At 36.6% G+C, this 20,902-nt stretch overlaps 2 protein-coding genes across 2 annotated transcripts in view; one reads left to right on the top strand and one right to left on the bottom strand.

The window, feature by feature from the left end:
• LOC114246752 (uncharacterized) overlaps positions 1 to 20,902 on the top strand; it is a 148,679-nt gene that overhangs the window by 45,350 nt on the left and 82,427 nt on the right. The window lies entirely within an intron of this gene.
• On the bottom strand, positions 759 to 20,449 carry LOC114246813 (glucose dehydrogenase [FAD, quinone]). The gene is made up of 14 exons (XM_028179517.2): positions 20,298 to 20,449; positions 16,480 to 16,519; positions 12,697 to 12,936; positions 8,430 to 8,601; positions 7,752 to 7,951; positions 7,211 to 7,335; positions 6,406 to 6,586; positions 5,892 to 6,152; positions 4,790 to 4,941; positions 4,190 to 4,355; positions 3,292 to 3,502; positions 3,019 to 3,063; positions 1,702 to 1,846; positions 759 to 1,015 (listed from the first exon to the last, which is right to left on the bottom strand). Exons 2-14 carry the CDS (start codon positions 16,495 to 16,497, stop codon positions 814 to 816), a joined length of 2,118 nt encoding a protein of 705 aa, XP_028035318.2. The 5' UTR covers positions 16,498 to 16,519; positions 20,298 to 20,449; the 3' UTR covers positions 759 to 813.

Here is a 20,902-nt window from a genome sequence, read left to right as displayed (position 1 = left end):
GTCAATAAATGGTACTTAAGTATTTTTTTGTCTTTGCCTGTTTATATTGTTTAACCTTTGCCTTTTATTAGGGACTCAATTTATCAGTAAATATTTTGTTTAAGTGAGTGATTGTAACATATTGAATAAGATTTTTTATTTACTTCTTGGATGGGTGGACGAGCTCACGGCCCACCCGATGTTAAGTGGTTACTCTTACTTCCTCACTAATCTGTTTTCGCTATAGAACATAACCGTAGAGCTGGAAACATCCAACTACAGCGTGCGATGTTCTAGACGCACCGCGCTGTCGTGTTCAATCATATAATAAGAAATCTTAAATATTGAGTGTAATCTTATTACATACATATTCTAAATTAATGTTTTCGCATTTGTTTATCCGGTTGACTTGATACTTGGAATAGTTATTGTTGGCATTTCCTTAGCCCACTGAGTTTCTCGCCGGATCTTCTCAGTGGGTCGCGTTTCCGATCCGGTGGTAGATTCTGCGAAGCACTGCTCTTGCTAGGGTCAGTGTTAGCAACTCTCCGGTTGAGCCCCGCGAGCTCACCTACAAACGTTAGGGTGAAGCTGAAATAGCCTCTCAAGGCTACAAGAATAGGAAAAAAAAAAAAATATTTGGCATTTCAAGAATGGTTTTTATAACTGTACCGTCGGCTTAATATAAGTGTCACATGAGTAGTTTTAACAAATAAGTCTATTTCACACATTTACCGATAGCCTATAGAAACGAAGAAACAAAAAAGGAAAAACGGAAATAATTCTGGCGTGTAATTTATTTATTAAATTTGTTATTACAAACATCAAATTTGTTTAATCGTAGTATCTCTGGCTTTGTTCTTGTGGGTTGTTTTTGTGCCAGTCTGAATTCGGTTTGTTCTGCCATTCATGCCAGCCGTGCCAGTTTTTGTCCCAAGGTTTCCATCTTTGGTCCCACTGGTGGTTTTTGTTTGTTTCCTTGTCTGTTAACTTGTCGTCTTTATTTTCTTGGCTATATGTGCCAAATCCTCCTGGCCTAAAAATAATATGAATTTTAAAAAAATAGTTTTATAAGAATAATATATTTAACCAGCTGCTTCGCTCATGTTAATGTTTGTCAATCAGATGATGTGCCCACAGGCTGAGTATCCGCTGAGTTACTCGTCGGAACTTATCAGTGGGTTGCTATTCCGATCCGGTGGTAGATTCAGCGAAGCACCGCTCTTGCTAGGGCTAACAAGTCCCTCTAGGTTGAGCTCACGAATGAGCTGGCAGGACTTGGAGCCAAAATGTGCATAGGTAGCTGGAATAGCCCCTTAGACTACCAACAAATAGGAAGGAGGAAAAAAAAGGAACTATTCTATAGCTGCTAATTGGAAAAACGCAAAACTTGCATACATACATAATGGGAGTAATATGCCTTTTTCAAATACTATATTATTGTGCATTTTTTTTCTTGGCCCCTTCTAATAGTGGCACTATAAAGTATGGAAAATTCTCTTGAAGGAAATTTAAATTTATAGTGTTATTTCTTCGCCGAAAAAATATCCTCTACAGATAGTATTTATTGAAAGGTATCAAATTTTCTTTCGTGTGCCCTGGACAAACTGTATGCAAAATTCTATACGCATGTTTAATTGGTAACGGATTAAATAGTTTCTTTATACTGTCGTTGAGACAATCCAGTTTTTTTGCTATATTTCTTCTATTTGGCTACAGTACCTGTTCTCATTATTGGCGCTGGAGTCGCTGGGGTGACCGAATCGATTCCCAAGTTCCGCTGGCGTTCTCTTCGCTTGTTGGTATCTGATTGTAACAAATTCTGCTGCTCTTTCCGCTATCATTATGGTAGGTGCTGCCGTATTACCTGTATTATTAATATTCAAAGTTATTTCGATAAAAACTCACGAAAGTAACGTTGGACTGGAAAATAAACGACAAGGGTCCGTCGCCTGGTATGTAAGACGCCGTACAATATATGAAGCCGTCAGTGCAATAGTGGCCTAAGCTTACCACAGCTAATATGGAGATAATGAAGTTCGAATTCACCTTTACAATACTTTGGAGGCAAAAAAATACGCGCTAAAATGATGTTTACAAAGTCTTCTGTTATCTATGGATGAAACTAGGGATAGGCCGATTTTGCATCAAAATTTGTTATGCTTTAAATAAATTGCAATACATAATCACAAATATGAATTGTGGGTTAGGTCACTTTTGCGCTGATGGCCTCATATGTTGTATTTCAAAATGAATTGATCGTGTGAAAATTTTTCTAAATAACTTTATAATAATGAAATAATGAAAATAGAACTAACAAGTTTCTAGAAAAACGTATTTAACAGCGGTAGGGATGTGTGAAAAGGGATACTGTGAGCTCATAATAATATAGATTCATATCAACATCTCGTGTGCTACGAAAGATTACGACAGCTTTTATTAAAATACAAAAGAGACCTCGTATTAATATCTTATTATGGACAACGGTACTGTCTGACTGTGACACTAATAAAAACTTAAGATCGTGTAGTTAAACGTCCGTCTATCAAAGGTGTCATCCGCTTCAAAATAGAAAAGATAGCAGGCTAAATAATTGAAACACACTGTTTCGCAAAATTTTAAGTAAACTACGAGGTATCAGGTGCTGCAATTGTTCTTCCTACAAGGACTAACATAACACTTCAACTCGTGTAACGAATTATAATCTATACTAATATTATAAAGCTGAAGAGTTTGTTTATTTGTTTGAACGCGCTAATCTCAGGAACTACTGTTCCCATTTTGAAAAATTATTTCAGTGTTAGATAGCCCATTTATTGAGGAAGGCTATAGGCTATATAGCGTCACGGTAAGACCAATACAAGTGGAGCACCAATATAGAATGTTTCTAAATAGGGGTATAAATAGCTCCTTAACATTCTATAATTCAAAAATATTGTCACTTTCTACGTAAATGAAGTGGGGGGTAAAATTTAGCGTTATGCTAAAGTAACTATTCCACGCGGACGGAGTCGCGGGCAAAAGTTACTGAAATCATACCTGACGGAACCGTTGGCATTATTGACGCATCAGCCACGCGTAAACCTGAAATTCAAGAACAAAACCTTAATTAATCATCTTTACGTCAACTATATGCGATTTTAATAAACTAAGAAAAATTTAATAAGCTAAATTGTTGGTCAATTTATTAACCTTTAATGAAATTTCTACATAGTGTCGAAAAAAAAAAAAAAAAAAAAAACATTCTCGTAATCCTCAAGGCTTTATTACAAGACATATTATGTAGAACTATTAGATTTCTTGAAAACCTACCCTTTATTCCATGAACCCTAAGCTGCATATCCACTACAGCCATCGGGTCGGTACGCGGCCCCATCTTGCAAGTACCAACTTGGTGGTTTTCAGGGGCGGTTTGATGTTGCGCCAAACATCTAAAGAATTCAGGTGTCGGAGAAAGTCCACCGCCCTCACATTCATTCCCATATCCTTCTGTTGGAGTCATTCCATACTTTTCACGCATTATCTATTAGAAAATGCACAATTACAAATTTTTATTTAAACACTACTTTACCCCGATTACGTTTTACTGTGATTGACACTAAATTATTGACTTAAATACACTCACTATTTGAAATAGCTCAAGCACCACTTTTGTTACGTTGTTCAGAAACTACATAGCAGATATCTTCCTAGGCCTCCCTAAATTTTTTTTCTTTTTATACTATCTGCTTCAATAACTTTGGTTAAGGAATTCCGACAACAATAACGATTTTGGCCCGATGTTCGATGACATTTTTTGTATAGATAATACGACAAGACTGATTCTTGAGTGATGATCGTATTGGGAAACGTAAAGTGAAACACGCCCCCCTCCCCTCCCTCTTACGTAAGGTGGCCCGGTAAAAAATGTTGTGAAGACCCCTAGACTGGGCTCACTGATTTAAATTGGGAGTGACCTATGTCCAGCAGTGTCGACATACGATGCTGATGTTTGATGCTAAACCTTACTAAAGCTTTTTTTTTATTGCCGTTTAGGCAGACGAGCATACGACCCACCTGGTGGTGAGTGGTTACCATTTATCATGGACGTCAGCAATGCCAGGAGCAGAGCCAAGCCGCTGTCTACCGTTTAATACTCTCCACAAGCCTCGTTTGAAGAAGGACATGTACATTATACAAGGTACATTATTAATTATATGTCCATAATTACCGTAGTGTTAGCTAGTTTATAAGCGATTTGAGCGGCCTCAACTAGCACATCCATCTCGTGCTCGTCATAAAAGTAGTTCGGTTGCATGAGCGGAGGCTGCGTTGGATCAACGGACTGCAAAGTGAGGTAGCCGCGACTGCGTGGATGTAGAGATATCGCTGATATCCTGTAATTCAGAATACACGTTAAAATATCTAAAAGAAAATTGTAAAATGTAGATTATTTTATATTAAAAACGAAATAAATAAGACTTCAGTTAATAATTACTGATTGTTTACTCCTGAAAAATACGTGAACTTCCTAAACGAATAAGTTTTTAATAAGCCTTAATAAAATAAAAAAATATTGGAAACAAATCACGCACGGTCATCCGGCCTCAATTTAGGATTCCCTGTATTATGGATACCAGAAACCGACAAACATACTTATAAACGTTAACACCCAGACAGAGAGCAAACAAAACTGTTTAATACACAATGTAAGCCCGATGTGGGAATCGAACCCAATACCCTCGGCGCAAAGTTAGGGGTGCTAACTAATGCTCTACCGATTCAATCGAACAATAAATATAATAATCAAGATTAAATAAATACTACTTACGATATCTCCTTCTTATCTGTAATTTCTTTCACTTTCACGTCATCAGGTATTACACCGTCTCCACAGGTGGCATAATAACCGCCAAAGAAGAATTGTATGTCAGGATGACGTCCGCCCGAAGGCGCGTACCGAGAGTTAACAATACCTGTTAACTGAAGCGTTTTGATTATAGATACATATAAAAAAAATATGTTAGATTTTCTAGAAAACGATTTTTTTTCTTGCTTAGATGGGTGGACGAGCTCACATCCCACCTGGTGTTAAGTGGTTACTGGAGCCCATAGACATATACAACGTAAATGCGCCACCCACCTTGGTATATAAGGTCTGAGTATAGTTACAATGGCTGCCCTTCAAACCGAAACGCATTACTGCTTCACGACAGAAATAGGCGAGGTGGTGGTACCTACCCGTGCGGACTCACAAGAGGTCCTACCAACAGTAATAAACAAACAATAATGAATAATAATGTAACAACGAGTTTAAATCTATTTAGACTTCATTAATATAAATTTGTGATGTGTCGTGAGCTTGACTCAGATCTAGGATAATAAAAAAATTAAAATTATACAGCTTCCACTTCGTGTTTCATGGTACGCGATGGTATCTTTGTGGTCTGCATGAACTCTATTTAACCCATAATGTGTCTAACTAGTGCATTAAAATATGATAATCCTCTTATTAAGCGATACACCATGTAGTTACAATATCGCTAGAAGGTTACCTATCAATCCTTATTTACTGGTGTTAGGACATCTTGTGAGTCCGCACGGGTAGATGCCACCGCCTTACCTATTTCTGCCGTGAAGCAGAAATGCGTTTCGGTTTGAAGGGCGGGGTAGCCGTTGTAATGTAAAAACTGTAGGTGTCTATGGGCTCAGGTAAGCACATAACACCAGGTGGGCCGGAAAGTCGTCCACCCATCAAATCAATAAAAAAAAAATTTGGAGCAGTAGCGTAATAATAGGTGTTTATATTGGATCCAGGCGACGGAGTAACACAAAGCCGCCGCAGCTCGAAATATATTTTACGACCACGACGGTCCGCCTTCATGTTTTCAAAACCATCACTAAAAGTGAACCTTAAAATAAATTTCACTCACTTGAGACATTCCAGTTCCTGACATAGGACCCATTCTGTTAAGCATATACTCCATAGCGGTTGCCCAATTCAATACAGGCACATCGGGCTCCTTTGTCAATGTGAAGGAGAGCTGAACTCCGACATGATTTTGTAAGTTTTGTCCTACACCTGGGAGCTCTTGTATAGTTGGTATATTAAATTTATCAAGGGTCTCTCTTGGCCCCACTCCAGACAGAAGTAATATTTGCGGAGAGTTCAATGTCCCTGCTGATAGTATTGCCTGGAAAATATAATCTTATTTGTATATCAATACACTCATGATAGTCGAGTGCAAAGAAAACTATTGCAATCTGACTTGTAAATATTCCATTTTGTGTACAATATTATCTTTAAAAGGAATAACACATCATAATCCGACTATTTGCTAATGTTAGTATTTGAAGTTCCAACATAGGTTTAGTTGTTTTGCCCTTGTTATTTATTTTTATCAACATATTGTAAGCAACCGTATTTTTAGGCATCTTACTAATTACCTCTTTTATAACTCCGACTGTTTTCGTTTGACCATCTTTTATGTACTCAACAGCAGTGACTTTCTTTTCAAGTGGATCAATGATGACCCTTGAACCCATGGCGTTAAGTAATACGTGTAGATTCTCCCTGTGTGCCGCAGGACGGAGGAATGCACGAGCCGAACTATAGCGTGAACCTCCACTACAATTAAACACATCCTGTAGTCAAGGTTTAAATTTATGACACTTTAAGATATCGGTTCCCATTTACAACAAAAATCAATGACATAATCGAAAATAGTAAGATTGTATTTAAAAAATTATATCAATAACGTCTGTTAAAAATTTATCTACAGTAATATATAAATCAACAGTGGTTTTTACAGATGTTCCGTTATAACTACTGAACCATGCATCCGATTGACTTCAAACTTGGTATCCATGTAGAAAAAACATGTACTTAATGGATAGGCTTATATTTATGAGTGTTGGACTCCCTACACCAGTTACGGGTGCGTTAATCATGAGAATCTTTGTGAGGGTGAGAAATAATAATGTTAATTTTAAATGCCTAGCGAAGCGGACGGGTACAGCTAGTATATGTTATAAATTTTCATAAATTTTATATTTGGTTCCAATTCTAGTTTAGATTTCGAGCATTTATTTCAATAGAAGTAGTGGCATATACGCTACGGTATCTGGTAATCATGAGATGGACTGTTGCTTAGAACTTTCCATATACCGCAAACAAAAAAATCTTATTATATAATATTTATTTTATACTTTAGAAACCTTTGTGTGGTAATTGGTAATTAACGTAACTCACTCGTTCATAGCTTGCGCGATTGTGAATCCTGTTATCGTTTCCCCATTCAGATCACTAGTAGGAGGATATCCGAGCTCAATTGCAGCTGAGACCACATCATGAGCGAACTGCGGCGCATACCGGAACTGCGAATTTAAGGCACAATGTAATGGCATGACATGACGAAGACACAAATCTAAAATGCAAAAAGAATATATATCTAGATCGTAAAATTGTAATAATGTGGACCCAAAGCGTAGAAACCTGTTTTTTTTTTCATAAAATAAAAATGCGAAAATGACGTACATCAAAAACTGCGGCAACAAATTGTGTAAAAATATTTTGGGGGTGACAAACGGCTTTTTTTTCGAATTGAATTGTTAAACTAATCTTTTAAGGGCTAGTTTTAGATATGTTTAATTAAATAGATACCCTCAAAGTTCACTTCTACGTTTCGAAAACCGTATTTAAACCACGATTAAGAACTTGGAACTAGAATTAAAATCAGTTCTGGATCGCAATCTCCTCGACTTCTTTATTTATACTTATAATGTCTATCTACCTTTTGCACTGGCATGAGGCCACCAGTTGTATGATATTGACTAGAAACCCCATTCCCGATTTCCTTATTGTCTTCGCTTTTTAAGAAGTGCGGAAGTACATCGAACCACGACCAACCCTCGGCGCCGTTTACCGCCCATCCGTCGTAATCGGCAGCGTGACCTCTCATATACATCATGCCGTTGATAACACTACAGCCACCTAAAGTAAATTTCAGCGCATGAAGATTGATTCAGACTAAACAAACATTCAGATTTCTATTCGGTTTTTGATACTTTACTTCGAATAGCCGAGTTATGTATCGACAAAATGACCAACAGTAATTACCTATAGTGATAGTAACTTAATTTTGAGTCTATTTAATACGATAATAGCATTAAAATGTAGAAGGTAATGACTGAAAACAATATACAGAGAACAGGCTATAACCTTGTGTGATATTTACAGGGATCCTAATATCATAAAAACTATAAAAATTGGACGCCTACGATGAGCAGGACATGTAGTTCGAATGGAGGAGACCAGAATGTCAAGACAACTAGTATAGACGGCTGTAACGGGCTGTAAGGCCTAAGATGGTGAATGACTGAAAAGAACTGTTGATATCCATAAGCGACGGTAACTACTTATTATCAAATGGGCCAGATGCTCGTCGATGCAATTAATAAAATTAATTTACCCAACATCTTTCCTCTTGGCCACGAGCATATTCCTCCATTTGCGAGGCATGCTTTCTCTTGAGGCTCAGTATAATACAGCCAATCTGTGTCATTGCGACCCCAATAAGCGGTCACCCAAGATGGCACCGCTGATTGAATAGGCTCGTCTCCTCCGGCTTCTAATAGTAACACCTGGCAACAATATTAAACATATCTTTCAATAAGTTATTAAAAGACGATGTTAAGGGACTCTCAAAGCCCATAGACACCAGATATAAGGTAGAACTTCTGCCGCATAAATAGACGTAGTACGTTTTGGGAAACTGTTTTAGATTGACATATTGTGTTAAAAGGCCAGTTAATGTATATTTATTTACGCGGTTTTAAGTGTTTGCTAAATAAAACCATAAGTATTTTGTGTGATAATTCACGTGACCATCAAACAATGCAGAAGCTATTACGATGTGATACGAGGCCTTGATTTTTTCTAGAAGATGTAACATCGAGGTAATTTTGTATATACTCGTAATTATAAACTGACCGCAAGGTGTTTTGTACGTCAAAAAAACACAAATCCTTTAATGAACCACGAATTGCTTCTTAATGTAGTATACTTTGCAAAAAAATCACAATCATAATTAGTTTATACCATAAATAAAAACATTATTGTAATAAAAACAGTAATATGAGGAAAGGGCATCCTAAAATGACTTGGTGAATGATACAGATATGATATCTGATCTGTATGAAAAAATAGGTCATTCTGCGCCGACCCCATAGTGTGATAATTGTAAGAAGAAGACAATTATAAATAAAGCCCTTTACACTCTGCGATTCTTAAAAAGTAATATTTAAAAAAAATATATTGTTCATGATCGCAATCCATGTTTTCATTACGGAAATTTCACAAACGAAAACGTAAAGAAATAGATTTCAGCACTGGTGAAGTTAATTAAGTTTATTCTACGATAATTTTTTAAATAATTTAATGTACAAAATACATGATTCGTTTACGATACGATAAACTCTTTTTTTTTAAATGCACTATAATTTTTTACATTTCTTGGAGTTTAGGCGACTTGGGATCGAAATCTCTATTGGAATTATGGAGCAAAATTGCAACACAAACAAGCCATACCGTAATGCCGGAACCACACTGCGCTATTAGCTATTCGTTATGCGAGCTATTCACGCGCATACGGCGAAGTGTGGAGAGTATATTCGTCAATATTCGCTTTATTCGTACGCATAACACATAAGGACGAATAGCAAATATGTACGCGTATCCTTCGACTTGTCGGTTTTTTGACACACTTCAAAGGACAGGAATAAGGCGAATATGCGCATCGACTGCCCACACTTCGGTGAGTCATTCGCTCGCTTGTGGCGGTCGTATATCGACGTGTCTTATGACTTGTAATCATCCACCAGCGTTTTCTTTTCGGTCTTTTAGGTCTTTTAGGTCTTTTAGTAACTTTGTACAACAAGTATTGGTAAGAAACATTTAGGAAATAATAAATGGCGGCAACTCTCAACACGTCCATCGCTCCACGCAAACAAGACACATATTTGCCTTATTTGGCATAATTCAGCGCACAAGTTCGAAGTGTGGATGACATGTTTCTTGCTTGCGCGCTTAACATATATTTTGGCGAATACGGCGTAGTCACATAACGAATAGCGCATAACGCAGTGTGGTTCCAGCATAATACCAAGCAAAGCGAGCTCACAATATGCCTCATACCTAACGTGACCATACGTCCCGCTTTGGGCGGGATTGTCCCGCTTTCAGGCTGTCTGTCCCGCTGTCCCGAACGAGAACGAAAATGTCCCGCTTTCATTTATTTGTTGTGCATGTGTATAATAGAAACTTACCGAATACTTACTTATCCCAAATCCTTATTGTATTACAAAATACATACTAAAGTAACTAATTTTGCTGTAGAAAACTAGTTTTTTGTTGCGAAATTATTTATAAATATAATTTTAAACGAGGTTGGTGTAAGAATTAAGAGGCCAGTGAAGGTAAGATACCATAATAAATTATTTCAAGTCATTTTAGACCATATATTTTATTTTGCACTTAAATATTGTATTTTACTCCGACGTACCCTATATATGTATTTATTTATACTAGAGGTCCCGCAGTAGTCGAAATGCGACTATAATAATTAATTGGAATGGTAAGTTTGTACACTATTATGATTGTATTTTATACTTCTATAATCACAAATTTTGCCAAGGCTACACTATAAATAATATGTGGTGTCGTGGGAAACCAGGTAGGAACGAAGTTCCTTCGGCTAATGTAGAATCGACACAAATTGCAAAAAAAATCGTGCTCATTTTTATGTAGGTTTTCTTGATTTTTCTCTTAAATTTTGCTGATTACTTTTTATTTAAGTACAAGAAAGTATTTAGGAAATTCAGTATTTTAGGAAATAATAAATTACTTTAAATAAAAAAACATCGTAATTCAAATTATCAACTAAAATAACAAAATATGTCTCTTTATTTTTGTTTGACAACATAAAATTACATAGAAATAGAAAAATAGAAATAATAATAGAAAAAGAATGGATGAGAGAACGAAAAGAAAGAGGGAGAAAGAGAAAGGTACTACTCGCTTGTGTATGCGACGGTCGCGCCTGCGCACGTCTCATTTAACGGTTTTATTCCACGCACTTTTTTCCACGGATTTTTTCTTACGGTTTTACTATCACATTTTTTTCAGTTCGGTCGCGCAGCAAAATCTCTATCCCTCCAAGCCTGCCGTAAGGAACTTCGTTCCAAAAAATATTAATAAAGACAAACAATATTTAATCTATTCTCAATTTGACCACAAACTTCAAGAACAAAAGCTTGACAATAAATAGTATGCAGGCGTGTGTGCGTCAAATACATGGTATGTAGTGTGTGTAATGTTTTCTTTATTGATTTAATGTATCTTTTGTGCATTATTTAAAAAAAAAATTAGCATTGTGCACTTCTTCTCTATATTCTCTATAAGTGTGGAAAATTTCATACTCCTCCGTCCACGCAGTTTTCGTAAAAAGGGATACAAAGTTTTTGCTTCACATATTAATATATAGATACGAAATTCCGTAGACGTCCCGCTTTGACACGAAAAAAAATGTTCACGTTACTCATACCACATAATCGAACGTTTTATAGTCAACTACTAAAGTACTTTAAAACTGCGTCGAATTTGTACGTTAAGGAGAATAAACTGCATGTGCGAACACAATCGACGGAACTTCGCTTCATCAATGATCGTAGTTGTAATAAAACGCACAGTCTGGAGTCCTAAGTTGTTAAGTCTTATTTTTGGAACGAAGTTCCTTACGGCAGGCTTGGAGGGGATAGGGATTTTGCTGCGCGACCGAACTGAAAAAAATGTGATAGTAAAACCGTAAGAAAAAATCCGTGGAAAAAAGGGCGTGGAATAAAACCGTTAAATGAGACGCGCGCAGGCGCGACAGTCGCATACACAAGCGAGTAGTGTATAATACCTTTCTCTTTCTCCCTCTTTCTTTTCGTTCTCTCATCCATTCTCTTTCTATTATTATTTCTATTTTTCTATTTCTATGTAATTTTATGTTGTCAAACAAAAATAAAGAGACATATTTTGTTATTTTAGTTGATAATTTGAATTACGATGTTTTTTTTTTATTTTAAGTAATTTATTATTTCCTAAAATACTGAATTTCCTAAATACTTTCTTGTACTTAAATAAAAACTAATCAGCAAAATTTAAGAGAAAAATCAAGAAAACCTACATAAAATTGAGCACGATTTTTTTTGCAATTTGTGTCGATTCTACATTAGCCGAAGGAACTTCGTTCCTACCTGGTGTCCCACGACACCACATAATTTTTTACCTTGAGCACAGCGCACCAATTACCCAGCAATGTCACGCATTCCTCCCATTCAGAAAGCCATAGATTCGGATCTGGGTGCGTAAGGGCGTGGATTGAGATCCGTGTCGTATATAACATCTAAACATATGTAAAAAAATATTGCTGAACCAATGTTCAGCGAAAGAAAATTCTTTACGGTCACAAGGTTCGAACAAATACCTTTTAAATTTAATTTTTTATTACTAACGCTATTTTTAAATGTTTATAAATTACGGTAACTACATGACATTAGGTTGACCTTGAGATTATTTAATTTAGAATAATAAAAATCATCTTGCATGGCTGTGCATTACTGGACTCGAATTTGTCAGGCACTTTACCTACGGTTATAAAACCTTAATTGCTGAGTCTGGATTGAAAATATTACCTTCCATTGAGGATTCTCCGAGAGTCTTGCAGCCACCACTGCACCAGCTGTCCCACCGCCCACGACAACAAAGTCGTAGCTATCATCAAGTTGATCTCTGCTCTTGATTCTGTTGCAAGGGTCTGCTAAATCACAGCGCCCATTGATGAATGACTCCAATATACTCATGAAGAGTAGGAATTGGCCAGGACAAGACCCCGCCATTGCTGGCCCCACCTCTTCGATGGGACATGCGCATGCCTAAGGTAATAGATTAATTTGTTAAATTGCATTTTGTGTATTAACAATGAATGGTAAACAAATAAAGTTCACATTACAATGTGAACTTTTTTTTATTGCTTAGATGGGTGGACAAGCTCACAGCACACCTGGTGTTAAGTGGTTACTAGAGACATCGACAACGTAAATGCTCCACCCACCTTGAGATATAAGTTCTAAGGTCTCAAGTATAGTTACAACGGCTGCCCTACCCTTCAAACCGAAACGCATTACTGATTCACGGCAGAAATAGGCAGGGTGGTGGTACCTACCCGCGCGGACTCTCAATAGGTCCTACCACCAGTAAAAAACTTATTTATTATTGCTTAGATGGGTGGATGAGTTTACGGCTCACTGGGTTTTAAGTGGTTACCGGAGCTCATAGACGTAACAACGTAATGCCGCCTCCCAATTTGAGTTTGTAGTCTCAGTTTTATAGTACGCAAAACTCTAAGTTATCTTATTTAAGTATTAGATTTGATTTTGAGGTCGAAAACAACATAAATTAAGGAAGCTACATAGAAAAAAACAAGAATATAAATTAAAATAATTATGATTAATATTAATTTATATTAGTTTATATTAATATTAATATTAGATTAAATTTAAATAAAAAAATATACAATAGTCCTCGTCGATCACAATTTCAATTACTATACAGATTTATGACTTACAAGCGTGATCCGTAAGATAACTTGTTACACCAGACTATCTTTTTTTTATTGCCATTGCAGGGAGACGAGCCTACGGTCCATCTGAACCATGAACGTCAGCAATACCAGGGCCAGAGCTAAGCCACTACCTACCGGAAATCTATCTATCTTGAAAACTTAACCACTAGACTGACAATAGAGTTGTTCGCCGTTGCTTCACAGTTGTTTAAAATTATAACAGGACTAACTAACAGGATAACTAGGTTCTTCTTTGATGATGTGGTATTTTCTATCAAGTAATATGTATATAGGTGATTTTATTTTAAACCTTTTATATAAATAGCTTAGTGTCTGTACCATATTTTATTAATAATTTTACTTTGTCTTTTGTCTTTACGGCTTTGTCGTGTTTTTCTTCAAACAAATTTTGAAAAGCGACAATATGATAGGTAGCGGCGCTGCCATGCATCTAGTACCACTATACATGAGACAGGATGGGCACTTACCACCATGTTCTTAAGCTGGTTTAGTTTTGATCAATAAAACATAACAATGCTTAACCTACACTTATCCATTGAAATCTGTGTTTTTGTTACTGACGGTAGAGCATCTTGTGAGTCCACATGGTAGGTACTACCCTGCCAAATTCTACCGCGTAGCAGTAATGCATTCTGACTCGAAGAGTAGGGTCATCATTGTACGATAAAACTGAGTTTTCATTGTCATGATGGGATTCATGTCTTAAGGTGGGTGGCGGCATTAACGTTTTTGATGGGGTAACCACTTAACACCATGTGAGCATGGTGTCCGTTCAACCATTTATGCAATAAAAAACCAGTACTATTAAAGTGAAGAATGAACAAATCGCGATCAGGAATGAAATGTCGTGTATTTCCTTGTTAGCCTGATTTTACAGTCACGCAATATTTAATGGTGACTTCGTGATATAATTAGAAAAACTGAATTGTCCTATTATCCTTGGTTCTTGTAACTCACTGAACTACACAAAGAAGATCAATAGAATGCACGCAGGTATGGATAATAAGAAAAAAAATTCTTCCGCGGTGTCGCAGAGTAACTTAGACGTCGGGCCGTCGGAAGTGTAGTATACGAGCGGGCTGTAAGCGACCCCTAGGAACACCTCGAGAATATAGAAGGGAGCTCCTGGCCCCTTCGTCTAGCTTGCGGTAGTGTGGTCCAACCTTAAGTGGTGCGGGAGTACACATAACAAGTGCCTCTCGCCTTGGGTTGCCTATGGGGCTCCCCCATTTGCAACCCTTCGCTATTCCCTCCCGTGACTTTTTTCTGGGTAGAGTTTTCATCCCCTCTCATTCCCGAGCTTCGCGATAAAGAGGGCCCAAGTTGGAAGTAGCATACTTAACGCCTTAAGCTGCCTCTGTGAGCCGGAGCAATGCCAGCCTGCCAAAAACTATCAAATATGATTTCACAAACTATCATTGTTCTCGTGTAAGTATTATCCGGCAAAATCATCATCCCTGCTCCATTGGATAAAGAGTTTCTGTCCGGGTAAAGGGATTTTCCTCGTGGCTATCCGTGTCCGGTAAACACGATGACCCGTTATTGTTATTAAAATTATTATTTTTATTGCCCTTGTAGGCAAACGAGCATACGGCCCACCTGATGGTGAATGATTAAAGTCGCCCATGGACTTCAGCAATGCCAGGGGCAGAGCCAACCCTCTGCCTACCGTTAAGTACTCTCCACAAGCCTCGTTTGGAGAAGGATATTTCATAGCAATCGGAAAACACCGTGGAGGGGAGCTCATTCCAAAACCGGATGGTACGTGGCAAAAAAGATCTCTGGAAACGTACTGTGGATGAACGCAGTGGCACCAGGTAGTATGGATGAGATGATGATGGAAACGAGATGATGGCATCATCTCAAACAATTGGATGTTGGATTAGTTTAACTACTACAAAACTGTCAATAAAAAGTACAAATTTTGCCACATCATGGCGATACGGCGTTGTCACCGATTTGTGTATAATAATTCCGGCATGACTTGTCACCTTAGGCGAGGTCGCGTGCGTGCGAAGTAGCAATTAATTTATTTGTAAAGTGCTTCCGATATATGTACATACAAAAGAACACCCCCAGATATTTTCAGGCATAAATCACCAAATCTCCTTATAATATAATAATTTCTTCGTTTTTCGTGATATATAAAATATATAAGACCTTAAGGCCTGCCGTCTTGTATGAATCAGCTTGTTGGAAGACTAAGATAGCGGATAAGGCGATTGCATGCAGCAGAGATGCGAATGTTGCGATGGATGTGTGGAGTAACGAGAATGGATAGAATACCGAATAAATATGCTAGAGGAAGTCTGAAAGTGGCACCTATGACAAAGAAGCTGAGAAGTGCGCGTTTGGGATGGTATGGACATGTGATGAGACGAAATGAAAATGAGGTTGGTAAGAGAATGTTAACTATGAATGTGGAAGGACATAGAGGAAGAGATAGACCTAAGAAGAAATGGATGGATTGCGTGAAAGACGATATGGGTAAGAAGGGAGTGAGCGAAGAAATGGTATATGATAGAAGAGTATGGAAGGAGAAAACATGTTACGCCAACCCCAGATGACTGGGAGAAGGGCTGGATAATGATGATGAATAAAAAAAGCGGGATCAAACCGCAAAAGTACTTTTAATTATGTCAGTATTGGTCAATTCGTGACTAACACAAGGGCGAGCTCAGCTCACCTGTTAATTAGTGTTTATCAGAGCCCATCGAAATCACAATGTGAATACGGCCACCCACCCGCCTTACTCTGCATTGAAGGGCGACACTATAACAGCTAAATACTTTTAACTAATTAGTTTTAATTGACACATTTTAATATTACGAACCTCTGCTGCTCGTATCATCTTCTGTCTTCAAAAAAGATACCTGTAAAAAAATGTAAAAACCATCAATGGTTTCCAATGTTACAATTCGACCTAAAAAAAATAGGAAAGTTCAACTCAGCACGTACCTAACTTCTTTTTGTATCTTGTGTTGTACTTTTTGTAAATTATGTGGGGCAAGTACATACTCTTATTAAATTATGTGAATTACTCGTATATTTAATGTAGGACACATTCAGCGGTGGATTTACACTAGGAGCAGTCGGGGCAAGTGCCTATGGCGGCAATTTTTTAGGGCGGCAAAATTTTGAAAGTGAAAAAAATTTTTAATTGTTAGAAAAAAACAAATATTTATTTATGTTTTTGGAATATATAATAAAATTTCTGCAATAAATTAGTTATTTTAATTTTGAAAAACAAAATATATAAACTATATTAATATACTTACTAGTTTAAGTAAAATTCCAGTATTGGGGCGGTTTTTTTTCCGGTGCCCAGGAGCGGTATTAAGTTTAAATCCGGTCCTGGACTACTACTACTAGCAATAGGACATATTAATAAGCCGAACGTGTAAGTACCGTTAATCTGTTCATTACTACCGCGAAGTAGCCATAAAATTCGTCGTAATAGGGGTCTAAGAGATTCACCGGAGAATGCATGGTACCGTTTTCTGTATACTATATCAGGCTACTGCAATGACCAACGCGCATCCACCATGATAAGGCGTCTAAGTCCACACGTGTATATACTACCCTGCCTATTTCTGCAGCGGAGCAGTCATACCTTCTGATTTGAAGTTCCGATGTTTTACAATACCATTAACATTAGGACGGGGTGCACTATTGACTTTGCATAACTTGAATCTGTGTTGCATAACCGCACCGTGACTACATAACGTATTGAAAACCACCGAAAGATTAAAAATATATATTTATTAATTAACTAGCTGACCCGGCGGACTTCGTAGTGCCTCAATTGATAAATAAAAGACCGACGGGGGACACATCAAAGGAAAAACAAAATTGTTATTTTTATTCAATTCCGAGCATTTTCATATTTATCTACCTTTTAAACCTTCTCTGGACTTCCGCCAGTAATTCAAGACCAAAATCAGCCAAATCGGTTCAGCCGTTCTCGAGTTTTAGCGAGACTAACGAACAGCAATTAATTCTTATATATAGAGATTATCTAAGTATTAATTTCCTGTAAACTTTTTTTTCTTGTCTTACTGAAAAGATCTATTGATACCAAATAAATTACGAACCTAAAATTTATCATACTTCTTCTTGAGAATTAATCTGAAAACCAGAATTTTAAAACGATGCAAATATCCCTTACAGTTATAAAAATGAGAAGGTTATTAAACTTTGAACAAAGGCATTACCATCAGAACCAGTTATTTATTTATACAAACAAATATGAAACATTAGGAATGCAAGCTCAAACACAGAAAACTAGTTACCTACTTTAAGAAATTGTCTGTTTCATGTACAGTTATGATTTTGTTTACTTGTATTAATCAAGCACATAAGTAAACTAAGCATAGTCTAAAAAGTTCAAGCATAGTAAAAACCAAAAGTTACAAAAAATTGACGTGATAGTAGGTCTTTTTCGGTTAGTATTCAAAAAATCAATTAGGAATAGGCTTTTTTTCAGTAAATACAGTAATCGCTTTTTACGGCCCCTAGAGAAAGAGATAGTATGATGCTATTCTAGGCATCTAGTCTAGAAGGGACAAAATCCAAATATATAGCAAGAAACACACACGGGAATTTGAATCCCCTATTTTTTTGCTCATTTTTCGTATGTTGCCAAGAGGTTAGTGACACTTCCATTAGTTAGAGTTCATCCATACTACCTGGAGCCATTGCGGTCATCCACAGTGCGTTTCCAGCGGTCTTTTTTGCCACGTACCATCCGGCTATGAAATGAGCTCCCCTCCCCGGTCTTTCCCGAGCGCTATGACATGTCTTTCTTCAAACGAGGCTTGTGGAGAGTATTAAGCAGTAGGCAGCGGCTTGGCTCTGCTCCTGGCATTGCTGAAGTCCATGGGCGACGGTAACCACTCACCATCAGGTGGGCCGTACGCTCGTCTGCCTACAAAGGCAATAAAAAAAAAAAAAAACTTCCAGTTATCATAACTATTTACGGCTTCTTAAAACGCGTATCTCCGACTTTGTTGCCGCTACCATTGAAAAATTTAGTCCATACATTGAGTGATTGTAAATCGTGCAAGCATTTCCTTATCGTCTCTATTCAATAATATTCTATATGATAAATAAATTATAATTGTTTATGAAAAATGAAAGAACTCGTCGCGACTCCCCAACCAAAACGTACGTAACTTAACCATCCTACATCTAAAAACTGCCACCTCCATAATAACTTTAATGCATACTTTATAAAGTACTAGCTGACCCGGCAGACTTCGTAGTGCCTCAATCGATAAATAAAAGACCTAAACTTTTGTATAAACAAAATTGTTATTTTTATTTAAATCCGACCATTTTCATATTTATCTACCTTTTAAACCTTCTCTGGACTTCCACAATTAATTCAAGACCAAAATTAGCCAAATTGGTTCAGCCGTTCACGAGTTTTAGCGAGACTAACGAACAGCAATACATTTTAATATATATAGATACATAAATATCGTTACATCGTATCTTACTTTACTCTATCTTCAAGTTTATGATATTACTTCATTTCGACAAAATAATTTTGTACATTATCATACATTTATTAGCTGGTTTGCGCTTTCAGATGGATTTAATATGTTCGTCTTACAACTTTAAAGTAAGTGTTTACAGCTATAGTAGCCGTCTTTCAAGGGTCACCTTTTTAAGAGCATTGAAATGCTAATGACACATCTTAACAACTCTTACAGAAAAGTTATATACTTACAAAACGTATCGGAGATAATTGTCATGTATTTCATTGTTTATATTATTATTATTATTGTTGTTTTTTTATAGTATTTATAGCCCACCCGTGTATACGTAATAATATGCAAAGCTGTGTAATAATACCTTGTTCTCCTCTGCATATCAATCGAGATTCTTTTCTTTTTGTTAAGTCGTTTTACAGTTTTCAATAAAGTTTGAAAATGTATTTTTTCCACCTCTACAAGAATCAAATGTCAATAACACAACCAAAAAGAAAACGTAATACAAAAAACGATTCTTGAGCTGTAGGTAATTATGTTCAAATTTCAACCACAGGGTGAATAGTTGCATATGCATAAAAGAGTTGAAAATAATAGTTTAAAAAAACTAACAAAATACGCTTTTATAGAAAATCCAACTAAAAAATAGAAAATGTACGAAAAATTGATATTTGTTTTTTTACAATAAAATCATTTTTTCTTCACTATTTTTAATTCAAATTTATTTTCTATTTAGTATTTTGTTTGTTTTTTTTAACTATTAATTATTTTTCATTTTTTAGTTGACTTTGAATTTTTTCAGTATATTTTTTTAAATTGAAATTGGTATTTTAATTTGAATTTAAATTGATTGTCATCGGTCCTTAATAAGTATACCAAATTTCGAGTTAATCCTACGTTTTGAAGGGGGTCAAAATCATGTTCAAAGATTCTCTTACATACTAACATACACACATCTGAAGCTAATAAAAGTGTATTAAAAACCGAATTAGCAAACGATAAAATAATGTGATTTTAAAATCAAAATTTATTGTATAAATAATTATAATAATTCTCGTTTTTCTGTCTACATTTCTTAAGGGTTGCTTTACGTATTTATTCTTTAAAAATATACACTACGATCAAATAAAAAAAAGTCTAATAAAAATATACGAACCTGTATAAATTTTGTCACTCACACTATAATAATATAAATGGTAAATGAAGATGAGCGCGCGTTGCAGGTGAGTTTGTTACCGCGGACCGCGTCAAACTAACGCAGTCTGTATGAGATGATTGTATACTATATCAATTCAAAGTACGGGAATTTTACCTGGATGACGATTTTATTTTTTATTTTTTTATTGCTTAGACGGGTGGACGAGCTCACAGCCCACCTGGTATTAAGTGGTTACTGGAGCCCATAGACATCTACGACGTAAATGCGCCACCCACCTTGAGATACAAGTTCTAAGGTCTCAAGTATAGTTACAACGGCTGCCCCACCCTTCAAACCGAAACGCATCACTGCTTCACGGCAGAAATAAGCAGGGCCTACCCGCGCGGACTCACAAGAGGTCTTACCACCAGTAAATCTGTAAAACTGTTTAAGCGTCAAAATATATCGCTCCTGTCAACAATGCATGATACATTTAAATGGCCACGAGGATAGGCGGATAGAACACACATGTAATTTTTTACTGAAACCTGAAAATGTCGGTATTAATGAAATTTAAACTTCATTGTGAAGAAGTCGTCATACAATGTACCTATCGCGGTGTT

The sequence above is a fragment of the Bombyx mandarina genome, chromosome 16, assembly GCF_030267445.1.
Source record: "Bombyx mandarina strain Sakado chromosome 16, ASM3026744v2".
Classification (NCBI taxonomy): domain Eukaryota; kingdom Metazoa; phylum Arthropoda; class Insecta; order Lepidoptera; family Bombycidae; genus Bombyx; species Bombyx mandarina.
This window is presented reverse-complemented; position numbering and strand designations above follow the sequence as displayed.

What these genes read in the sequence shown, in the direction of transcription:
- LOC114246813 (XM_028179517.2), bottom strand. An exon ending in CAGTCGGAGTTATAAAAGAG is followed by an intron (nt 6,153 to 6,405) that starts GTAATTAGTAAG and finishes TATATTTTCCAG; the next exon opens with GCAATACTATCAGCAGGGAC. An exon ending in AATGCCAACGGTTCCGTCAG is followed by an intron (nt 1,847 to 3,018) that starts GTATGATTTCAG and finishes TTAATAATACAG; the next exon opens with GTAATACGGCAGCACCTACC.